Consider the following 16137-nt stretch of genomic DNA (forward strand, 5'->3'; position numbering starts at 1 on the left):
GCCGCCGCGGCGCCGCCTCTAGGACCCGGGGGAGCCGTCCGGGAGCCCCCCCCCCGCGCCCCGCCCCCGCCCCCGCGCCGACCAATGGGTGGGCGGGACGGCGAGGCATTTGCATGCGGGCGCGCCTCGGCCAATGGGCGGCGGGCGCGGGCGCATGCGCGCAGGCGGGGCGGCGGCGGCGGGCGGCCGGCGGGCTCAGTCGGAGGATGGCCGCGGCCGCGGCGGGTGGAGCCCCGGGCCCGACCCCCGGCCCCGCCAGGGCCCCGCCGCCCGCCGGCCCCGGCCCCGGCCCCGGCCCCGCCGCCCGGGCCCCGCCGCAGGCGCTCCGGAGGCGCGGGGACTCGCGGCGCCGCCAGGCCGCGCTCTTCTTCCTCAACAACATCTCCCTGGACGGACGGCCCCCGAGCCTGGGCCCGGGCGGGGAGAAGCCGCCGCCGCCGCCGCCGCCGCCCGCCGAGGCCCGCGAGCCGCCCGGGCCGCCGCCGCCGCCGCCGCCGGGACCCCCGGGGCCCCCGGGACCCGAGCCGCCCGCCCGCGGGGCCCCCCCGCCGCCGCCGCCGCCGCCCGCGCCCCCCGCCGGCCTCCCCGCCACCAGGGCGCCGGCGCCCCAGGGCCTGCTCAGCCCCGCGCCCGGCCCCGGCCTGGGCCTCCCGCTGGACGGGCAGCGCCAGAGGTGAGCGGGCGGGGGGGGGGGGGGGGGGCGGGGTCAGCGCCGGGGGTCCTGGGTCAGCGCCGGGGGTCCTGGGTCAGCGCCGGGATCAGCGCCGGGAGTCCGGGGTCAGCGCCCCCGAGGCGCGGGGCGGGGCCTCTGCGCGCGACCTGGGCCAGGGCCCCCCGTGACCCCGTGACCCCGACAGGCCCGCACAGGCCTCGGGGTGGGAAGGTGACCCTGGGCCGCGGGAGTCCCGGATGCGGGGTCCGCCGCGCTCAGGCCCCCGTCACCGCGCCAGCCCCTCTCAACCTTGGCAACCCCCGAGCCTGGCCATAGGGGCTCGCTCAGCCCTTATCAGCGCCCCCAGACGCTCCCGGCTGCTCCCCACACGCCCCTCCCCCTGGGCTCTGCTCTCAGGCGCCCCGGGGTGCCCGGGCCTCCCCGCCTGTCACAGAGCCTCCTGCGCCAGGCCGCAGCCCCCCCACCTCCGTGCCCCCACGGTCCCCTCTGAGCTCAGGGTCCCATCCCCACTCGCACTTGCTCTCCCTGCCCTGACTCCATTTCCAGGGAGCCCCAGAACAGCCACCCCCTCCAAGCCCTGCTCCTCCCGTCTGCCTGACACCCCACCCTGTTCCCCCGGAGCTGCAGCTCTGGGTGCCCCTGCCTCGGCCCCTGAGGCTGGGGTGACCCCGAGCCCTCCCACCTTCACCCTGAGGGGTGATTTGGGGCCCGGGCCTCCGTCCTTCAGGAAGGCCACTGCTTAGCGACTGTCCGCAGGGCAGGCCGTCCGGAGGCTGGCCCCGCGGGTGTGCAGGGAGGCGCCCAGAGCAGCGCCCTCGGGCTCCGTGCCCTGCGCAGGTGGGAGGCCCGGAGACCCGGAGACCGCCGCCAGGCCCTGGGCTCAGGGTTGGCCCTTCTCACCCGAGGCCATCACGGCTGTAGTAGCCGCAGCTGCCGCTCACCCCGGCCCTCGATGGGTTGAGCCAGAATTCAGGCTTGGTTGTCCGAGTTCTGGTGTGTGGCCCCCGGAGAAGAGCTTACCGAGGTCGCCGTCACACCGTAGACGGGAGGACTTCAGCTGTACGGAGACGCGGCTGCCTCCTGGGCGGCCCGGGAGGACCTGACCCTCACCACCAACAGGCCTGGCCAAGGCCCCAGAGACGGCACAGGGCTGAGTGGTGCCAAAGGGTCATTCGGCCCCGGACGTGGCCACTCGGCACCACACTCCTGCCATCCCTGGGGAGGTGGGGCTGCTCACTGCGCAGAGGCTGAGTGTAAGGAAGAGCTGCTTCACTGGTGGAAATCGGTCCATTTTACGCCAGAGCCCTGAAGCCTACTTGTCTTCCTCCTTGAAGCTATAGAGTCAGCCCTGAGGACGGTCCCAGGTCACGCCGGGTCTCTGGGGTCCCTCTGTGGTGCACCAGAGCCGAGTGGCAAAGCCCCTCTGTTGTGTGATGAGTCGCGGAGCTTCAGGGGAGAGGTGGTGCGCCTGCTGCCGGGCCTGAGAGCAGGGTGGGTCTGCCCTCCACCCACCGTCGGACGCCGGGCCGCCCCCTTTCGGGGTGCGTGTGCGCTCTGGACAGATTGCGCGTCGTCTTAGGTTCTCTGGTCAGCAGATGGCGGCCCTGCTGCCGGCCAAACCCTGCAAAGTGGGCTAGGCAGCGGCCCGCCCCCCAGACCACGCTCCAGGGAAGGGCTCGGGCGCGGATGTTGGATGCAGCGCCTGTAACCAGGAGTGCTACGAGGCCGCAGTGGCTGGTGGTGCCCCTGCACTGCCCGTTCCCAGGAGGAAGCTGGCACGGGATGAGATGTGGCGTGAGTGCCGGGGGGCCTGTTGGTCTTCCTGCTGCACCCACACCCGTCCCCATGTCCCTCCAGCCGTGGCCTGAGCCCCTGCTCTGAACCCTCTCCCGCCTCTCCCTCCTTCCTGCCTCTGGGCCACGCCGGCTCTGCCCACAGGGAAGTCGCTGCAGAGCATGTGAGGCACGTCTGGCCGAGCCAGGGGGGCCCCTAGCTGCAGGCCCGGTCTGAGGGTCAGTTGTGTTTCAGGCGTGGAGGAGACTGAGGGCCTCCTGAGGTCTGTACCATGTGGGTTGTTTGACCCAGGCTCTGCGGACAGGTGGCTGTCATCCTAGGTCGACTGTCAGGGGCTCTGTGACCTTGGGCGGGAACCTCACTGAGCCTCAGTTTACTCCTCTGTGAAGTGCTTTTGCCTTACCTGCCACCCACCTGAGGGGCTGTGTGAGGTCGGGTGAGGTCAAGGGCTGGGGGGGGGGGGGGGTGGCGGGAGCCAGGTGAGCAGACACTCTTCAGGAGCAGGTTACCCAGTGAGTGCTCTTGCTCGGGCCACACCGGGAAGTTGCATTTCATACCCAGGGTTCAGCCCGGTGTGGCCTCTGCTGAGCCAGGGAGCGAGTCAGGGGAGTCCATCCTTCCCTCCTCAAACCTCTAATGGGCTGTTTCATTTCAACACTGCGGTCACTCAAGGCCAGCAGGCGGGCTTCTGGGCTCCTCCAGCAGGAACAGGTCCTCAGGCCCCTGCTGGCCTCAGGGCAGCCCTGGACAGCAGCCGCCACTTCTCACACTGTCTTAGGGGTCGCAGGTCTGAGATCGAGGCAGGGCCTCGCTCCCTTGGGAAGCTCCGGGGAAGGAGCTGTCCTGCCTCCCCCAGCTCCGGATGGCCCCAGGTGTCCCTCTAGTCTCTGCCTCCGTCTTACGTGGCTTCTCCTGCGTGTCTGTGTCTGCGCCTGGCCTCTTCCTCTCCTCATAAGGACCCCAGCCACTGGATCGGGGCCCACCCTAATGGCCTCATCTTCACTTGGTCACATCTGCAAAGGCCTTGTCTCCAAATAAGGTCACAGTCACAGATGTCAGGGGTTAGGACTTCAACATGACTTCTTGGAGGGCACAGCTCAGCCCTCTAGAGTGCTCACGAGTGCCCAAGATACTAAAGACAGGGAAGGTGAGCCAGGGGCGCTGCCCTGAGGCCGGGGACATTGCTGTGTTAGCGGAGAGCAGAACCCCTGTGATTCTGGAGGGCTCACCCTGGAAAGGGCCTGGGTTTTAGCTGCTCTGCTGGCCAGGAGCCACTTGTGTTCCCGAAGCTGTCAAGCTCCTGTCCAAATTAAGCCAATTTTGGTGTAGCATCTGACATTTTGCTTACAACTCTGATTTGGGGGGGGCTCTTGCTGGAAGACAAGTGGGAGATGGTTGCTGATGAGGCTAGAGCCTAGAGGCACATTGCCCCGTGGTGGCCCAGAGGCCTTGCCGAGACCTGGCCTCCAGAGACCACCTTGGGAACTTCAGGCCTCTACGAGCAGATGGCTAGAATTTGGAGTTTGTGCTTTTCCTGGCAGGAACTTGGTGAAGTGGGGTACCCAGGACCACCACTCCTTGGCCAAGCGTGCACAAGGGTCTGCAAGGACGGGTGGCGTTCTCAGAAGGGCACAGAGCAGGAGCAGCTCCCAGGTCATTGCACGGTTACCCGTCAGCCCCATGCCAGCTGGTCTGACCCCTTCACTCGGCCCCTCACTCAGCTTGGGGGTCCTTGGCCCCCAAACAGACCTGAGGTGGGAGCCCTTCCTCGGCTGGGCATTTCTGCAGGTACAAAGTGAAGGATGTTCATCAGGTGTAGAGCTGTCTGGTACTCACCTGTCTTCCTGTTTGCAAGTGCGCTTCACGTTCGAGGTGGGGGGTTGGCAACGCTAAGAGTGAGCCACAGCCAGGCCTGTGGTCCGTGTGGTGCCACCTGTGCCCTTCCGACAGCCTCGCCCACACCCATGACCCTGACCCCTTCTGCCCCACAGGGTCCGATGCAGGCAGCCTCGGGCCAGTCATGGTGCGTAGACGCCGTCCCGCTGACCCTGACCCTGACCGGCTCAGCAGAGGGGCTTCCTGGCCCAGGGGGCTCGGGTTTGCCCAGACATCCGGGGGCAGAGGAGGGTGGCAGCGCCGCTAGCAGAAAGCCCAAGTTCTGTTTTTTGTAGCTTGTTTGTTGATGGTGTTTTTATGGGGGTGTGAATGCATATTGCACTCAGGGGCAGCACACACCGTCCCCCAGCAGCTCTCCGCAGCCAGCACCCCCACCACACCAGCACCCCAACGTGCATTGCCCACGTCATAGCGCTTCACGACAGAGTCGGGGCACTCTGTGTCTGGGCACGCCGGGAGTGCAGCGTGCCCGGCCTCCTGCTGGCCACGCAGAACCCCCCCGGGGTGGATCCCAGAGAGGCTGAGCAGGGCACCCTTGGCCGGGGCCATCCGTGCTGGGGGGCTGTGCGGGGGACTCACGGAGGGGCTGGATGTTCCTCCAGAGGAACCACTGCCAAAGCTTGACTGGCCTCACTGTCGTGAGGACTTTGAAAGGGGCACTTAAGGAGCGACCTCCAGCACCCAGGCGGCCCCTGCAGGTGGTGCATCCACGACCAGGCCTCCGATGCCTCGCCTGTGGCTTGGCTGCCTGCTTCTCCGCCGCCTTCCCCTCCTGGGAACCCTCAGACTGGCTGCCACGGGCGCCACCCGACACGCGGTCACCTCCACACCCAAGGATTTTGGGATCCCTGGAGTGTGCAGGCTGCTTCCCTCCTGCCCACAAAGGCTCCCCTTCCAGAATGTTCTGCAGCCACTAGCCTGTCACCGTGCCTCACTCAGACCTCTGCAGACTGGGACGCTGCCCCCTTCCCCAGGATCTGCACGTCAGCCTGCCTCTGAGAGCATGGTGGGCCACACACCTGGGCCTCCCAGGTGCCAAGTGCCCCCGCAGAGCTGTGCCTCAGAGCTCGGGGCTCCGTGACCGGCGCCGTCACAGGCTTTCCTCACAGCCCAGACAGCGCATGTGGAACAGAGGCGAGTTCAGGAAAGGAGCACTTGAGGGGTGGCCTTGGTTCCAGCCCGGCAGGGCCCACGGGCGTGGAGTCGCAGTGTCACTGCCATCGGCGAGCATCCGGACCACCTGCTATTGCGCACGTCCCAGCACCACCTGGCCCACCGGGGGACCTCGGGCAACTGGCTGGTCTCCCCACGTGTGAAGTGAGAGTGATAACAGTGCCCATGGCGTGCAGCTGTCGTGAGGACTGAGTGTGTAAAATGCTTATTAGGAGAGAAAAGTGGAAGAAAAGCACCTACCTGCAAAAGCAACTGGGAACAGGTTTAAAAGCTCCATGAGCCAAGTGGCGTCAGCCAGCCCTGAGCCCCCCGGGCAGCGTGAGCGAAGCAGCAGAGGCCCATGTGTCACCTGCCGCTCCATCAGGCCCTGAGCCTGGACCCCGCACACGAGGCCCCAGGTGTGGGAGCCCGCTGGGCAGCACCTGGGAGGTGCCCTGAGGATGCCCCGCGCTGCTCCGGGGGCCCGAGCCTGCCGCCAGGCCAGCACAGAACCTCCAGGGCGCTCGGGCTCCTCCTAAGGTGGCTGCTGTTCCCGGCACGGGTCCTGCACACGCACCTACTCGCAGCACACACCCCCACACGCACCCTGTTTCATAGGACCCTGGGCATCTGCCCACCTCGCCCCTCCTGCTGCCCCGTGAGCACCCCTGCCTGCAGAGGCCCCTGGTGCCTCCACCCCTGTGTCACCCGGCCGGTGCTCAGGCGCCACTGCAGCCTGGGCTCCCCTGGCTGACCGACCCCTGTGCTCACATCACCCCCCAGCACCGTCCTGTTGTGTGACCTGGGGCTGGTTCCCAGCTTCTGTGCCACCACAGGCTGTCCCCCTATAGGGAGAGGTGGCGGCTGGGCCCCTAGCACATGGCGGGGACTGCCTATCACTCTGGCTCCTTGGGGACTCGCTGATCTGGGTGACTGGACTCTAGGCTGGCTCCACCCGGCGAGGTGGCCTGACCGCTCTGGGCCTCGTCTGCAAGCCAGGGGCCCTGCTGCTTCTGCACAGGCTGCAGCTCCCAGAAGTGGCTTCCTCGGCCGTCTGTCGCCTCCCCCACACCCTCCCCAGGAGCCCGGACCCACTCACACTCTAGACACACGGGGCACCTGGCACATGGCGGCCCAGCCAGGCGCAGCACCGTGTTGCTCCATTGCCTAGACCACCCAGCCTTGGCCTCTGGGAGCCTCCCTCTTGCTGGGAAAGTGTGGGGACCTGGGGCCCTTGTATGTGGCCTTGTAGGTGGCCCTTCCTGGGGGATGTGCGTGTCGGCCCCATGAGGACTAGGGGTCGACAAGTGACGGCGGCGCTGGCCTCGTTGCCAGGAGCCTGGCTTCGTGATCTTGACCTGAGGGTGCGGCTGCACGGGGTCTCTGAGCCCTCGGGCTTGAGAGGCCCCCAACACGGGCTGGGAGCCCAGGGGTGCTCTCCAACTCCAGAGGCCCTCCTGAAGCCCCGCCTTGCCTTCAGCCTGCTGTGGGGGAGTGTGACCTGCCCTGCCAGTCCTGGGCCAGAGAGGACTCGGGATGGCCGGGCTGAGCTCCGGGAGGTGACAGAGCAGCGGGCCAGGGTGCTGGTCCCCTTGGATTCTTCTGGCCAACTGATCCTCAGCGGCCCTGCCCAAGGCTGAGACCTCAGCACAGACAGGCTCCTGACCTGCGCCCCAGGCCTGTTAGCTGACGCCCTGCTCTGTCTTTCTACAGAAGGCGAGTGGCCTCCCAGCGCTGCTCGCTCGAGTTCCTGGAAGACGCTGTGGGATGTGCCTCCGTTCAGAGGTAAGGTCTCGGAGACCCTGCACACCCGGCCACCGCCTGCTCTGGGGCCAGAGGGTGTCTCCAGGGGGCGGAGAGTGACCTGGTTTTTACCTGGCAGAACCAAACACATATCCGGATCCCCAAGACACAAAGGCCTGAAGAAGACTCACTTCATCAAGAACATGAGGCAGTATGACACGAGGAACAGCAGGTACCAGGTGCCCGGGGGGAAGCCTGTGGCCGCCCAGAGGCGGGGCTGGCATCGGTCCTGGGCCCCTGCCTGCAGCCCTGGAGCTGCCCGCCACACCTGGCCTCAAACCTCGGCGGGGGCCGGGACCTGGGTGACAAGCCACGCAGGGGACGCCAGCTTGAGTAAAGTGTGGGGTGAAGGGACGCAGGGCGGCCGTGGTGAAGCAGCGTGGCCATGAGAGCAGGGCTGAGTGTTATTTGGGCAGCACGGGGTGGTTGACCTTCAAGGCGGGATCCAGGTGTCCCAAACCAGGGTCCAGGACTGGCACGGGGGCCCTTTGGGGCTCCCGTCGCCCCAGCCCTGATCAGGGAGCTCTGTGCTCTAGCAGGGGCCTGGACGCCCCCCCCCACCCAGCACGACCCCTAGCATGACAGGCTCATGCTGGGGCTGAGGGGCAGGCCCGAGCTCTGGGCTGGCTTCAGGGAGCGCAGGTGCCAGGTCCCAGCCAGAGAAGAGGGGAGTCTCCCCTGCTGGAGCAGGGCAGGGCAGAGCTGGGCCCAGAGGGGAGAAACACGTTCCCGCACGGGGCACCTCACGGCCAGTTTGGTTCGGGACGTTGACTCCACCAGCGGGTCGTCCAGGCTGGCTGAGCATGGGGCCCCCCTGTGTCCCCTGGGCACCCCCTCTGCCTCTAGTACCCTCCAAAGCCCGGCCCCTCCCAGTGAGTCCCAACCCAAGACCTGCCCCTGCCTGCCTGGGCCAGGCGAGACCTTCCTGTGCTGTACGTCGTGTGGAGGGGATGCGCTTGCCCCGGGACGAGCGCCCTCAGCACCCGGAGGGAACCGGCGGGACCAAGGACAAGCACGTGGACTGGCTCTCCTGTCCCCTGGACACCCCAGGCAGCTTGCGCTACCCAAGTCCGGGCGGGAAGGGATTCTCTCCCAGAAGCGCCCGCCACCTGCTCTGACTGACACCTCCCCGCAGGATCGTGCTCATCTGTGCCAAGCGGTCCCTGTGTGCAGCCTTCTCGGTCCTGCCCTATGGAGAAGGCCTGCGGGTCAGGTGAGTGGCCCGGGGAGCCCGGGAGTGATCCCGAGGCTGCCGAAGCTGCTCGGGAGCTCCGAAGGCCACGGGGCCCTGGCTCTAGCAGGGGCGTGTCCGCACCGTTACTTCGCTTGAGCTGCTTAAGTGTAGCTGCCTGGGACGCTCCTCATGGGGATGCTGCTGTGCGTCCGTGCGCAACTCCATGACTCCGGAAGGACACAGCCATTGCAGGGACAGCACCAGGGGACCTGGCAGTAGAGAACCTTCCCCTGGAACAGGCCCGGGCAGTCTGGTAGGGGTTGGAGCTGCTCCATTCCTGCCGACCTCCAGGGTGTTCTAACGGGAAGCGCGTGGGCCTGGGAAGGGGGGGCACCAGGCGGCCTCCGGGGGCAGAGGAAGGCAGCAGCTATCTCCCACCGCACATTGCAGTGACCTGAGGGTGGACAGCCAGAAGCAGAGGCACCCGTCCGGCGGCGTCTCCGTGTCCTCTGAGATGGTCTTTGAGTTGGAAGGCGTCGAGCTGGGAGCAGATGGGAAGGCAAGCGTGGGTGCTGTGCACGGCTGGGGCAGGCGGGCGGGCGGGCGGGCACGGAGCTTGTGCTCACTGAGGCAACGAACACATGGAGGGGCATCTCCTTGAATCTTCCAAAACGCGTGGTGTCGGTGGGAGGAAGCCACACAGCCCTGTAGAAACGGGCCTGTCGTCTCGCTCAGCAGCCAAGTGACGAGAAATGACCTGAGTGTGGATGGTGTCCCGGTGCCACGTCTGTACCGGTGTCAGAGGCCAGGGGCTTCAGGGGCAGGGAGGAGGTTCCCGTGCTGCAGATCCCACACAGGATGGCAAGGGTGGCATTTGTGGGGGCCCTTCCTGCAGCAGGAAGGGGTCAGGCAGGGCTTGCTCGGACCTCTGCTCTTGGCACGGGGCCGTGGGCCCAGGGACGACAGGGACTGAACCCAGGCACCCTTGCCCCTCCAGGTGGTGTCTTATGCCAAGTTCTTGTACCCTACCAATGCCCTGGTCGCACACAAGACGGACAGCCACGGCCTGCCACCCCAGCCCCGGCCCAGCGTTCCCCGGACTCTGCCAGCGTCCAGATACAAACCTGCGCCAGCCAAGTCAGCACCGACCGGCACGGAACTAGGTAGCCTGGTGTGCCCTGACCAGGCGCAGGGCTGGCAGCCACACGGGCTGGGCGCGGGACAGCACGTGGCCGGCAGGGCGCCAGGCTTGGGAGCAGGGTCAGGAGAGCAGGGGCTCCCGTGAGAGCAGCCTCGGCGTCACCTGACCATGCGCCGCGGAGAGCCCGGGTCCACAGGTGGCTTGGGGGCTGGGGTCCCTCCCCGTCAGGACAGCCGCCTCCGCCCAGCCCTCAGGGACGGGGAACCACGGCCTGCAGCCTCTCCTGGCCCCAGGAGCGTGCTTCCCTCTGAGGCTTGGGTTAGCAGAACCCGGTGGGCCCAAACTCGGGGCTCGCGGTGGGTCAGGGCTGCCGTCTGCGTGCAGGGACTGACGTGGGCGACGCGCTGGAGTACAACCCCAACCTCCTGGACGACCCTCAGTGGCCCTGCGGCAAGCACAAGCGGGTCCTCATCTTCGCATCTTACATGGTACGCTGAGCGCCACCTCATGCCCACACCCCACACCCCTGTGGTTTGGGGGCATACTGGGCCCCCCATGCCCAGGACACTGGCAGCGCCTCGGGACAGGAGCGGGTGGGCAGGCCAGAGGGCCACTGAGCTCTCCACCTGGGGCCACCATGCCCTTGGCCCACCCTGGGGGCCTGCGCACTCCGCACCCTCTGGCCTGGGGCATCATTGTCACATCTGGTGCCTGAAGCCACAGCACGGTCATGCTTGCAGACCGGGCCAGCATGAAGTCGCCCCCAGGGCCCGGGTGGGGGGCCCCAGAGCTGTGCAGGGCCGGCCCCCACCCTGCTGCCTTCTGCACGCAGACCACGGTGATAGAGTACGTGAAGCCCTCTGACCTCAAGAAGGACATGAACGAGACTTTCCGAGAGAAGTTCCCCCACATCAAACTGACGCTGAGCAAGATCAGGAGGTGAGGGGGCTGAGGCGAGGTCTCGGGGCCCCGCCACCGTGATGGGCCGTTCCTCTCTCCCCCATTTCCGGGGAGTCCTTGAGCTTGACACACGCAGACCCAGGGCCCCCTCCTGCCATGTGCCCAGGCCCGTAGCGGCAGCCCCCCGGCCCCCTGCCTTCCACCTCTGCGGGCCAGGCTGCATCGCTGCCTCTCGTACCCGCACCTGCTGGTCCTCCTCCCTGACGCCCGCGACAGCGTGGGAGGTGGGCACTGTGCTGCCCCCGTGACGCATGGGATCGAGGGCCGAGGAGGCTTGCCCGAGAGCTCGCAGCGAGTAAGCGGTGGACTGTCCGGAGCGGGGCCTCCCGGTGCCTGCCCTGGGTCCTTCTGGTCCCCGCGTCACACCGGGGCGGGGAGGGGTGGCTCCACTGAGGTCCAGATGCACATCAGCCTGTCTGCGCCTCAGGGCCTTCCCATGGGCAGTTTTCTCCCCACGTTGTCCCCCTCGCTGCTACAGGACAGCAGGGACCGTGTCCTCTGTGGTGTCCCCTGGAGGACGGTGTAGGTCCAGGGGTACAGCTCAGTGCGGGGTGGATGCTGCGGGCCGAGTGCTGGGCCATGCCCACCCGCAGGGGATGGGGCTCTTTGCGCAGCCCAGAGGGCCACTCGTGGGCAGGGAGAGGGTGGCCACTTCCTCGGCCCGTGCCGTGAGCACCTGGCCTCGTGCAAACCTGCAGTTTAAAACGGGAGATGCGGAACCTTTCTGAGGAGTGCAGCCTGGAGCCCGTGACGGTGTCCATGGCCTACGTGTACTTCGAGAAGCTCGTCCTGCAGGGCAAACTCAACAAGCAGAACCGCAAGCTGTGCGCTGGGGCCTGCGTGCTGCTGGCTGCCAAGATCAGCAGCGACCTCCGCAGGAGCGAAGTGAAGCAGCTCATCGACGTGAGTACCCCTGTCCTGCCGCCACTGCCACCGCCCAGCCCGGCCTCAGCCCAGCCTGCACCCCCCCCATGATCCCATCCCCCCAACGCCCAGGCCTGTACCCCTGCCCCCATTCCCAGGCCTGCACCCCGCTGTCCCCCCACCAGGCACCTGGAGCCCGGCCTGTGCCCACACCCAGACCCACTGCCCTGGGTGGGAGGCAGAGCCCGGGCCCCACGTAACCTTCTCCCTTTTTCAACACAGAAGCTAGAAGAAAGGTTTCGATTCAACAGACGGGATCTCATTGGGTTCGAGTTCACGGTGCTGGTGGCCTTGGAACTCGCGCTCTACCTTCCTGAGAGCCAGGTGTTACCTCATTACAGACGCCTCACGCAGCAGTGCTAGCCGCGGCTGGCCTCCCCGTGCCAGGAGCCACCGGGACAGCCCCGGCGCAGGCACACACACACTGGGGCCCAGGAGGTGTTCCCGGCGCTGCCGTGCACGCCCACCCGGCGGGGGCTCGCCTGCCCTTTGCGACTGATGCCATCGTCTTCACACCCTAGTGTCCTTCCAAAGCGCACTGTGCCACCACGTATTCCCGAGGGCCTGCTTGTGTCATCACAGGAGCAGGATGGGAGGTTTTGTGTTCCTCCCCACGTGCCTGCGGGCGGGCTGCACCGGCCGCTCACCGTGTAGGGTCATCCCGGCTCTGCGGCACCCTCCTTCACGTCTTCTGCAGGCATCGCAGTGGAGATGGGGTTTCCAGACCCACCAAACACCGAAATTGCTGAAGTTAACATTAAGTATTAGTCTTGGCTGTATTGGGTTTTTGAATGTGGAGACGCGGCACTGCACCCCCACGGCCTGGCTCCCTCGCAGCCCACAGCGTCCCGGGGCTGCCCACCGCCTCCCCTGCATCCACAGGCGGAGCTCTGGCATTACGTTAAGGCAACCAGAGCAGACTCGTTTGTGTCCTTCTTTACTCTTCCAAGCATCGTGTCACTGTGAAATCCTGGTGCCCAAGTGTCACACACCCCAGCGGGCCTCGGCGCAGACACTGGCCTGCCCCTCGGGGGACCCATCCCTCACCTGTCACCAGGAAACCCTGCGACACTCTGGACGTTCAGGATGACTGGATTGCTTGCTCTTGGCTCTTGATCTTCCTAAGCAATATTGTCACCGAGAAAAAGTGTATTTATTGTTACTTGGGATTTGGTCCTATGGGTCTTTTTAAGGGAACAAAATTGGTTATGTGAGATCTGTTGAAGCTGTGACCTGAAGCCACACTCGATCCTCAAGCAGACGGGAGACAGGCTCTTCCACAGCTCTGCCCCCCACGGCAGCATCTCCCTAGGAGGGTTCGTGCTCACAGCTTCTTCCAGGCAGGAAGGGGTAGTGGCCGTCACCTGTATGCAGGCCTGTGCCCCATATGCCCACAGGGCCCGTGGTCTTGGCGTCCTGCACGTCCCGGCCCTGCTTCTCCAGAGCACAGTGAAGGACCGAGGGGGTCTCCCCCTTGGGTGAGCTGCTGTCAAAAATGACGTTGGCTGGGCCAGTTAGCTGCTTCCGTACCACTGTCCTGCGAACCTGTCATGGGGGCTGCAGCCTCCCACCCCCGTACTCGTGTGCATATGTGCTTCTGCACAAAGGAGACCCCAGTGCTGCTCACCACGGCCCTCAGGCACCAGCAACTCCGTGCAGCCCGGCCCGGTGTCTGCCCGCAGGCCAGCTGGGAGCCTACAGTGTGGAGGCCGAAGCCCAAGTCCGTATTCCCACCGTATTTATTGTAGAGTACCTCCCTGTTCCCCGCAGGGTGGCTGAGCCCACATGTACCCGAGGGGGAGGATGGAGCTGCGAGGTCGGGCAGTGCCCTCCCGGGTAGGAGCCTGGACCACTGACGTCTCAAGGATGTTCTTGGGTTATGAGCGTGGAGAGGGACCCAGCCCATGTCCGTCGTTGGGAACTCCCACGTGGACCTGGCCCCTGCCCGCCTGTAGCTCCCCACCCCATGCCACCCTGCGCATCCTGTGGTCAACGCAGAGCTGCCCGTGTGTTCAGCAGTCCCCCGGACAAAGCCAGTATTCAAGCCAGCCTCAAGCCCTCGTTCTCTACAAGCCTGGGTGCATGACTGGAGGGCCGGCTGTGGCCCTCGGCACCTGTGCATTGAAAAGCGCGCTAAGCGGCTATCTGACCTCATTGTCAAGTCACATGTCATGATTTGTGTGCAAATAGTCCTGTATTTGTGGTTTCAAATAAATGTGGTTTTGCAACATACTGTTGCCTCCTTTCAGTGGAAGGGGCCCCTCCTCCCGGACGCCCACGATCACAGAACAACACAAATGGGTTTTACTGTTTATTTACGACAAATGTCCCCCGTCCGTGGTCTTCTCCTGTCAGAAATTCCTAGGATAAAAGTAAAAACGTTAAAGCGTCGATCCTAGAGAGATCCAGGCCCGCGGGACCCACGCCAGCCCTCTTACTTTGAAACGATGCCGTCGGCCTTGGCCAGCCGGAGGATGGAGTCATCAGACTCGCCCTGGAAGAAGGCACAGGAGGAGGTAGGGGGAGCAGGCCGGCCCGCCTGCAGGCCTCAGCCCGCCCGGTGCTAGGGGCGCTCCGGCCCGGCGCCCTGCGCTCAGCCGCTCCTGTCCCTTCTGTGGGGAGGGTCCTTGCGGCCCCGCAGCCGATGCCACCCCCAGGAAGGCGCGGCCGTGAGCAAGCCTCCAGGACTCACCATCCTGCGAATGGCCCCGCAGATAGCGTAGGTCTTAAACTGCCCGTTGAACCTGCCGGTCACCTTGTCAACCTGCAAACGGTCCGCGAGGGTCACGGAGGCCTCCGCGCGCCGGTGGCTCCAACCCGGCGGCCGCCCCCGGAGCCTCCTCCCGGACAGGACGGGCCTCCGCCGCCCCGCTCACCTCGGCCACGTTCATCTGGATGGACGCGTGGTCCTTGGCGCCGATGATGCGGTTGCTGGCGGAGCTGCGGGGGGGCGGGGAGCGGTGAGCGGGCGGGGAGCCGCGGGGGGGGCGGGGAGCGCGGGGGCGGCGGGGGTCGCTCACCATTTCCGCGGCACGTACAGGTCCACGAACTCGCCGGCGTCGTTCTGCATGTCGAGGGCGCACCTGCGAGACCCGCGGCGCCGTGAGGCCTGCGCCGCGGCCCCAGTCCCGCCCGCCGCCCGCCGCCCGCCGCCCCGGAGCCCCCGAACCCCGGCCCCGACCCCCGCCCCGGAGCCCCCAGCCCCGCCCGCCGCGGCCCCGGTCCCGGCCCCCGGGCCCCACTCCGGAGCCCCCCGGACCTCCCGCCCCGGAGCCCCCGAGCCCCCGAGCCCCCGGCCGGGCGCGCGGCCCACCTGCTGCCGCCACCACGAGCTCGAGCGCAGAAAGGAAGCGCCGCGTCCCCCGGCAGCGCTATGGGCGGGTGGGGCGGGGCCACGGCGAGTGCTTCCGGGTCGCGGCGCGCCGCCGTCCGTCCTGACGCACTTCCGCTTCCGGCGGGGGCGGGGCCTCCGCGCGGCGGGCGGGCGGGCTGCGGGGCGCGGGCTGGCGAGGCCGGGACCCCGGGTGCCGGCGGGCGGGGGGCGGGGGGGGGCCTCCGCGGCCTGGGCTCCGGGGCGGGGGTCGCCGCCTGGGACTCGCGCAGCGTCCGGGGGCGGCGGGCCGGGGCCGCGGGGGCAGGAGCGGGGCCGTCGCCCGCCGCCGGGGAGCGGGCCCTGCCTCACGGCTGGTGTGGAGTCGGGCCAAGGCCCTGGAACCACGGACTCGGAAGGGAACGACGCGAGCTTGAGGACGTCGGACCCGATGACGTGGGCGGGACCAGAGGCCCCGGGGGCGGCCGGGCTCGCACGGAAACGGGGACGGGGACGGCGACGCGGCGGGCGGCCGAGCCCGCTTCTCCCTCCGCCTGGGGCTCGGGGGTGGGGAAGACCTTTCCGTCCGCCCACGGAGCTGGAGGAGACCCTGCAGGTCACACGTCTGATAAGGGGTCGGTGCGCGGGACAGAGCCCCCGGGACTGACCGGGAAAGCAGACATCGCCCAAGGCGGAAGTCGGCGCAGGACTCCGGGAGGCCCCGCCCCGAGGTGTGCGACGGCCCAGGAGCGCGGCGCGTTAAGGATGCTCGAGGTCAGGCGGTGGCGGAGGCAAACCAGGACCAGGAGGAGGCAGCACCCGACCCGCGCCAGGACGGCAGGAACCAAAGCCAGTGTCGGCCTGGAGGAATCGGGAGGAATCGGGGCGCCGGCGGGTCGTCGGGACAACCGCCACGTGCGCGCCGCTGCGGGGGCGAGTATAGCGGTTCCTCGACCAAAAACAGATTCATCAAGTGATCCGGCGAGTCCTCTTAGGAGCGCGCACGCCGGAGGCCTGAAAGCGAGGTCCCAAGGGGATGTTTGTGGCAGCGACACTCGGGGAGCCAAGAGGCAGAGGCAACCCGCGCGCCCCGTTGGCGGATGAATGGATGAAAACATGGTCTACGCATACGGAGGAGTATTATTCGGCCTCAAAAAGGGAAACAAGAATCTGAACCTCAAGGTTCAAGTGTATGCTGAGGGGAATACACAAAAGATGACGCATACTGCTCAGTTACACTTTTAAAGATTTTATTTGTCGGACAGAGCACAAGCAGGGGGAGGGGGAGGGGCAGAGGGCGAAGCAGGCGC

The 16137-nt window shown here is 67.0% G+C and overlaps 2 protein-coding genes across 2 annotated transcripts; one reads left to right on the forward strand and one right to left on the reverse strand.

The window, feature by feature from the left end:
• The first annotated feature begins 178 nt into the window (after nt 1-178).
• CABLES2 (Cdk5 and Abl enzyme substrate 2) lies at nt 179-13749 on the forward strand. Its single transcript, XM_072735418.1, has 10 exons — nt 179-673; nt 7229-7300; nt 7398-7490; nt 8454-8531; nt 8943-9051; nt 9490-9655; nt 10018-10121; nt 10466-10572; nt 11292-11496; nt 11740-13749. The coding sequence occupies exons 1-10, from the start codon at nt 207-209 to the stop codon at nt 11878-11880; spliced, it is 1542 nt and encodes a 513-aa protein (XP_072591519.1). The 5' UTR covers nt 179-206; the 3' UTR covers nt 11881-13749.
• Nucleotides 13750-13815: 66 nt separating this feature from the next.
• On the reverse strand, nt 13816-14956 carry RPS21 (ribosomal protein S21). Its single transcript, XM_072735419.1, has 6 exons — nt 14831-14956; nt 14538-14600; nt 14394-14457; nt 14210-14281; nt 13956-14011; nt 13816-13878 (listed from the first exon to the last, which is right to left on the reverse strand). Exons 2-6 carry the CDS (start codon nt 14585-14587, stop codon nt 13869-13871), a joined length of 252 nt encoding a protein of 83 aa, XP_072591520.1. The 5' UTR covers nt 14588-14600; nt 14831-14956; the 3' UTR covers nt 13816-13868.
• Between the last annotated feature and the right edge of the window lie 1181 nt (nt 14957-16137).

Source organism: Vulpes vulpes, chromosome 14 (genome assembly GCF_048418805.1).
Source record: "Vulpes vulpes isolate BD-2025 chromosome 14, VulVul3, whole genome shotgun sequence".
Lineage (NCBI taxonomy): Eukaryota > Metazoa > Chordata > Mammalia > Carnivora > Canidae > Vulpes > Vulpes vulpes.

What these genes read in the sequence shown, in the direction of transcription:
- CABLES2 (XM_072735418.1), top strand. Translation starts at nt 207, where the DNA reads ATGGCCGCGGCCGCGGCGGGTGGAGCCCCGGGCCCGACCCCCGGCCCC. An exon ending in AGCTGGGAGCAGATGGGAAG is followed by an intron (nt 9,052 to 9,489) that starts GCAAGCGTGGGT and finishes TTGCCCCTCCAG; the next exon opens with GTGGTGTCTTATGCCAAGTT. An exon ending in ACGCTGAGCAAGATCAGGAG is followed by an intron (nt 10,573 to 11,291) that starts GTGAGGGGGCTG and finishes GCAAACCTGCAG; the next exon opens with TTTAAAACGGGAGATGCGGA.
- RPS21 (XM_072735419.1), bottom strand. Translation starts at nt 14,587, where the DNA reads ATGCAGAACGACGCCGGCGAGTTCGTGGACCTGTACGTGCCGCGGAAA. An exon ending in TCCAGATGAACGTGGCCGAG is followed by an intron (nt 14,282 to 14,393) that starts GTGAGCGGGGCG and finishes GACCGTTTGCAG; the next exon opens with GTTGACAAGGTGACCGGCAG. An exon ending in GCGGGGCCATTCGCAGGATG is followed by an intron (nt 14,012 to 14,209) that starts GTGAGTCCTGGA and finishes GCCTTCTTCCAG; the next exon opens with GGCGAGTCTGATGACTCCAT.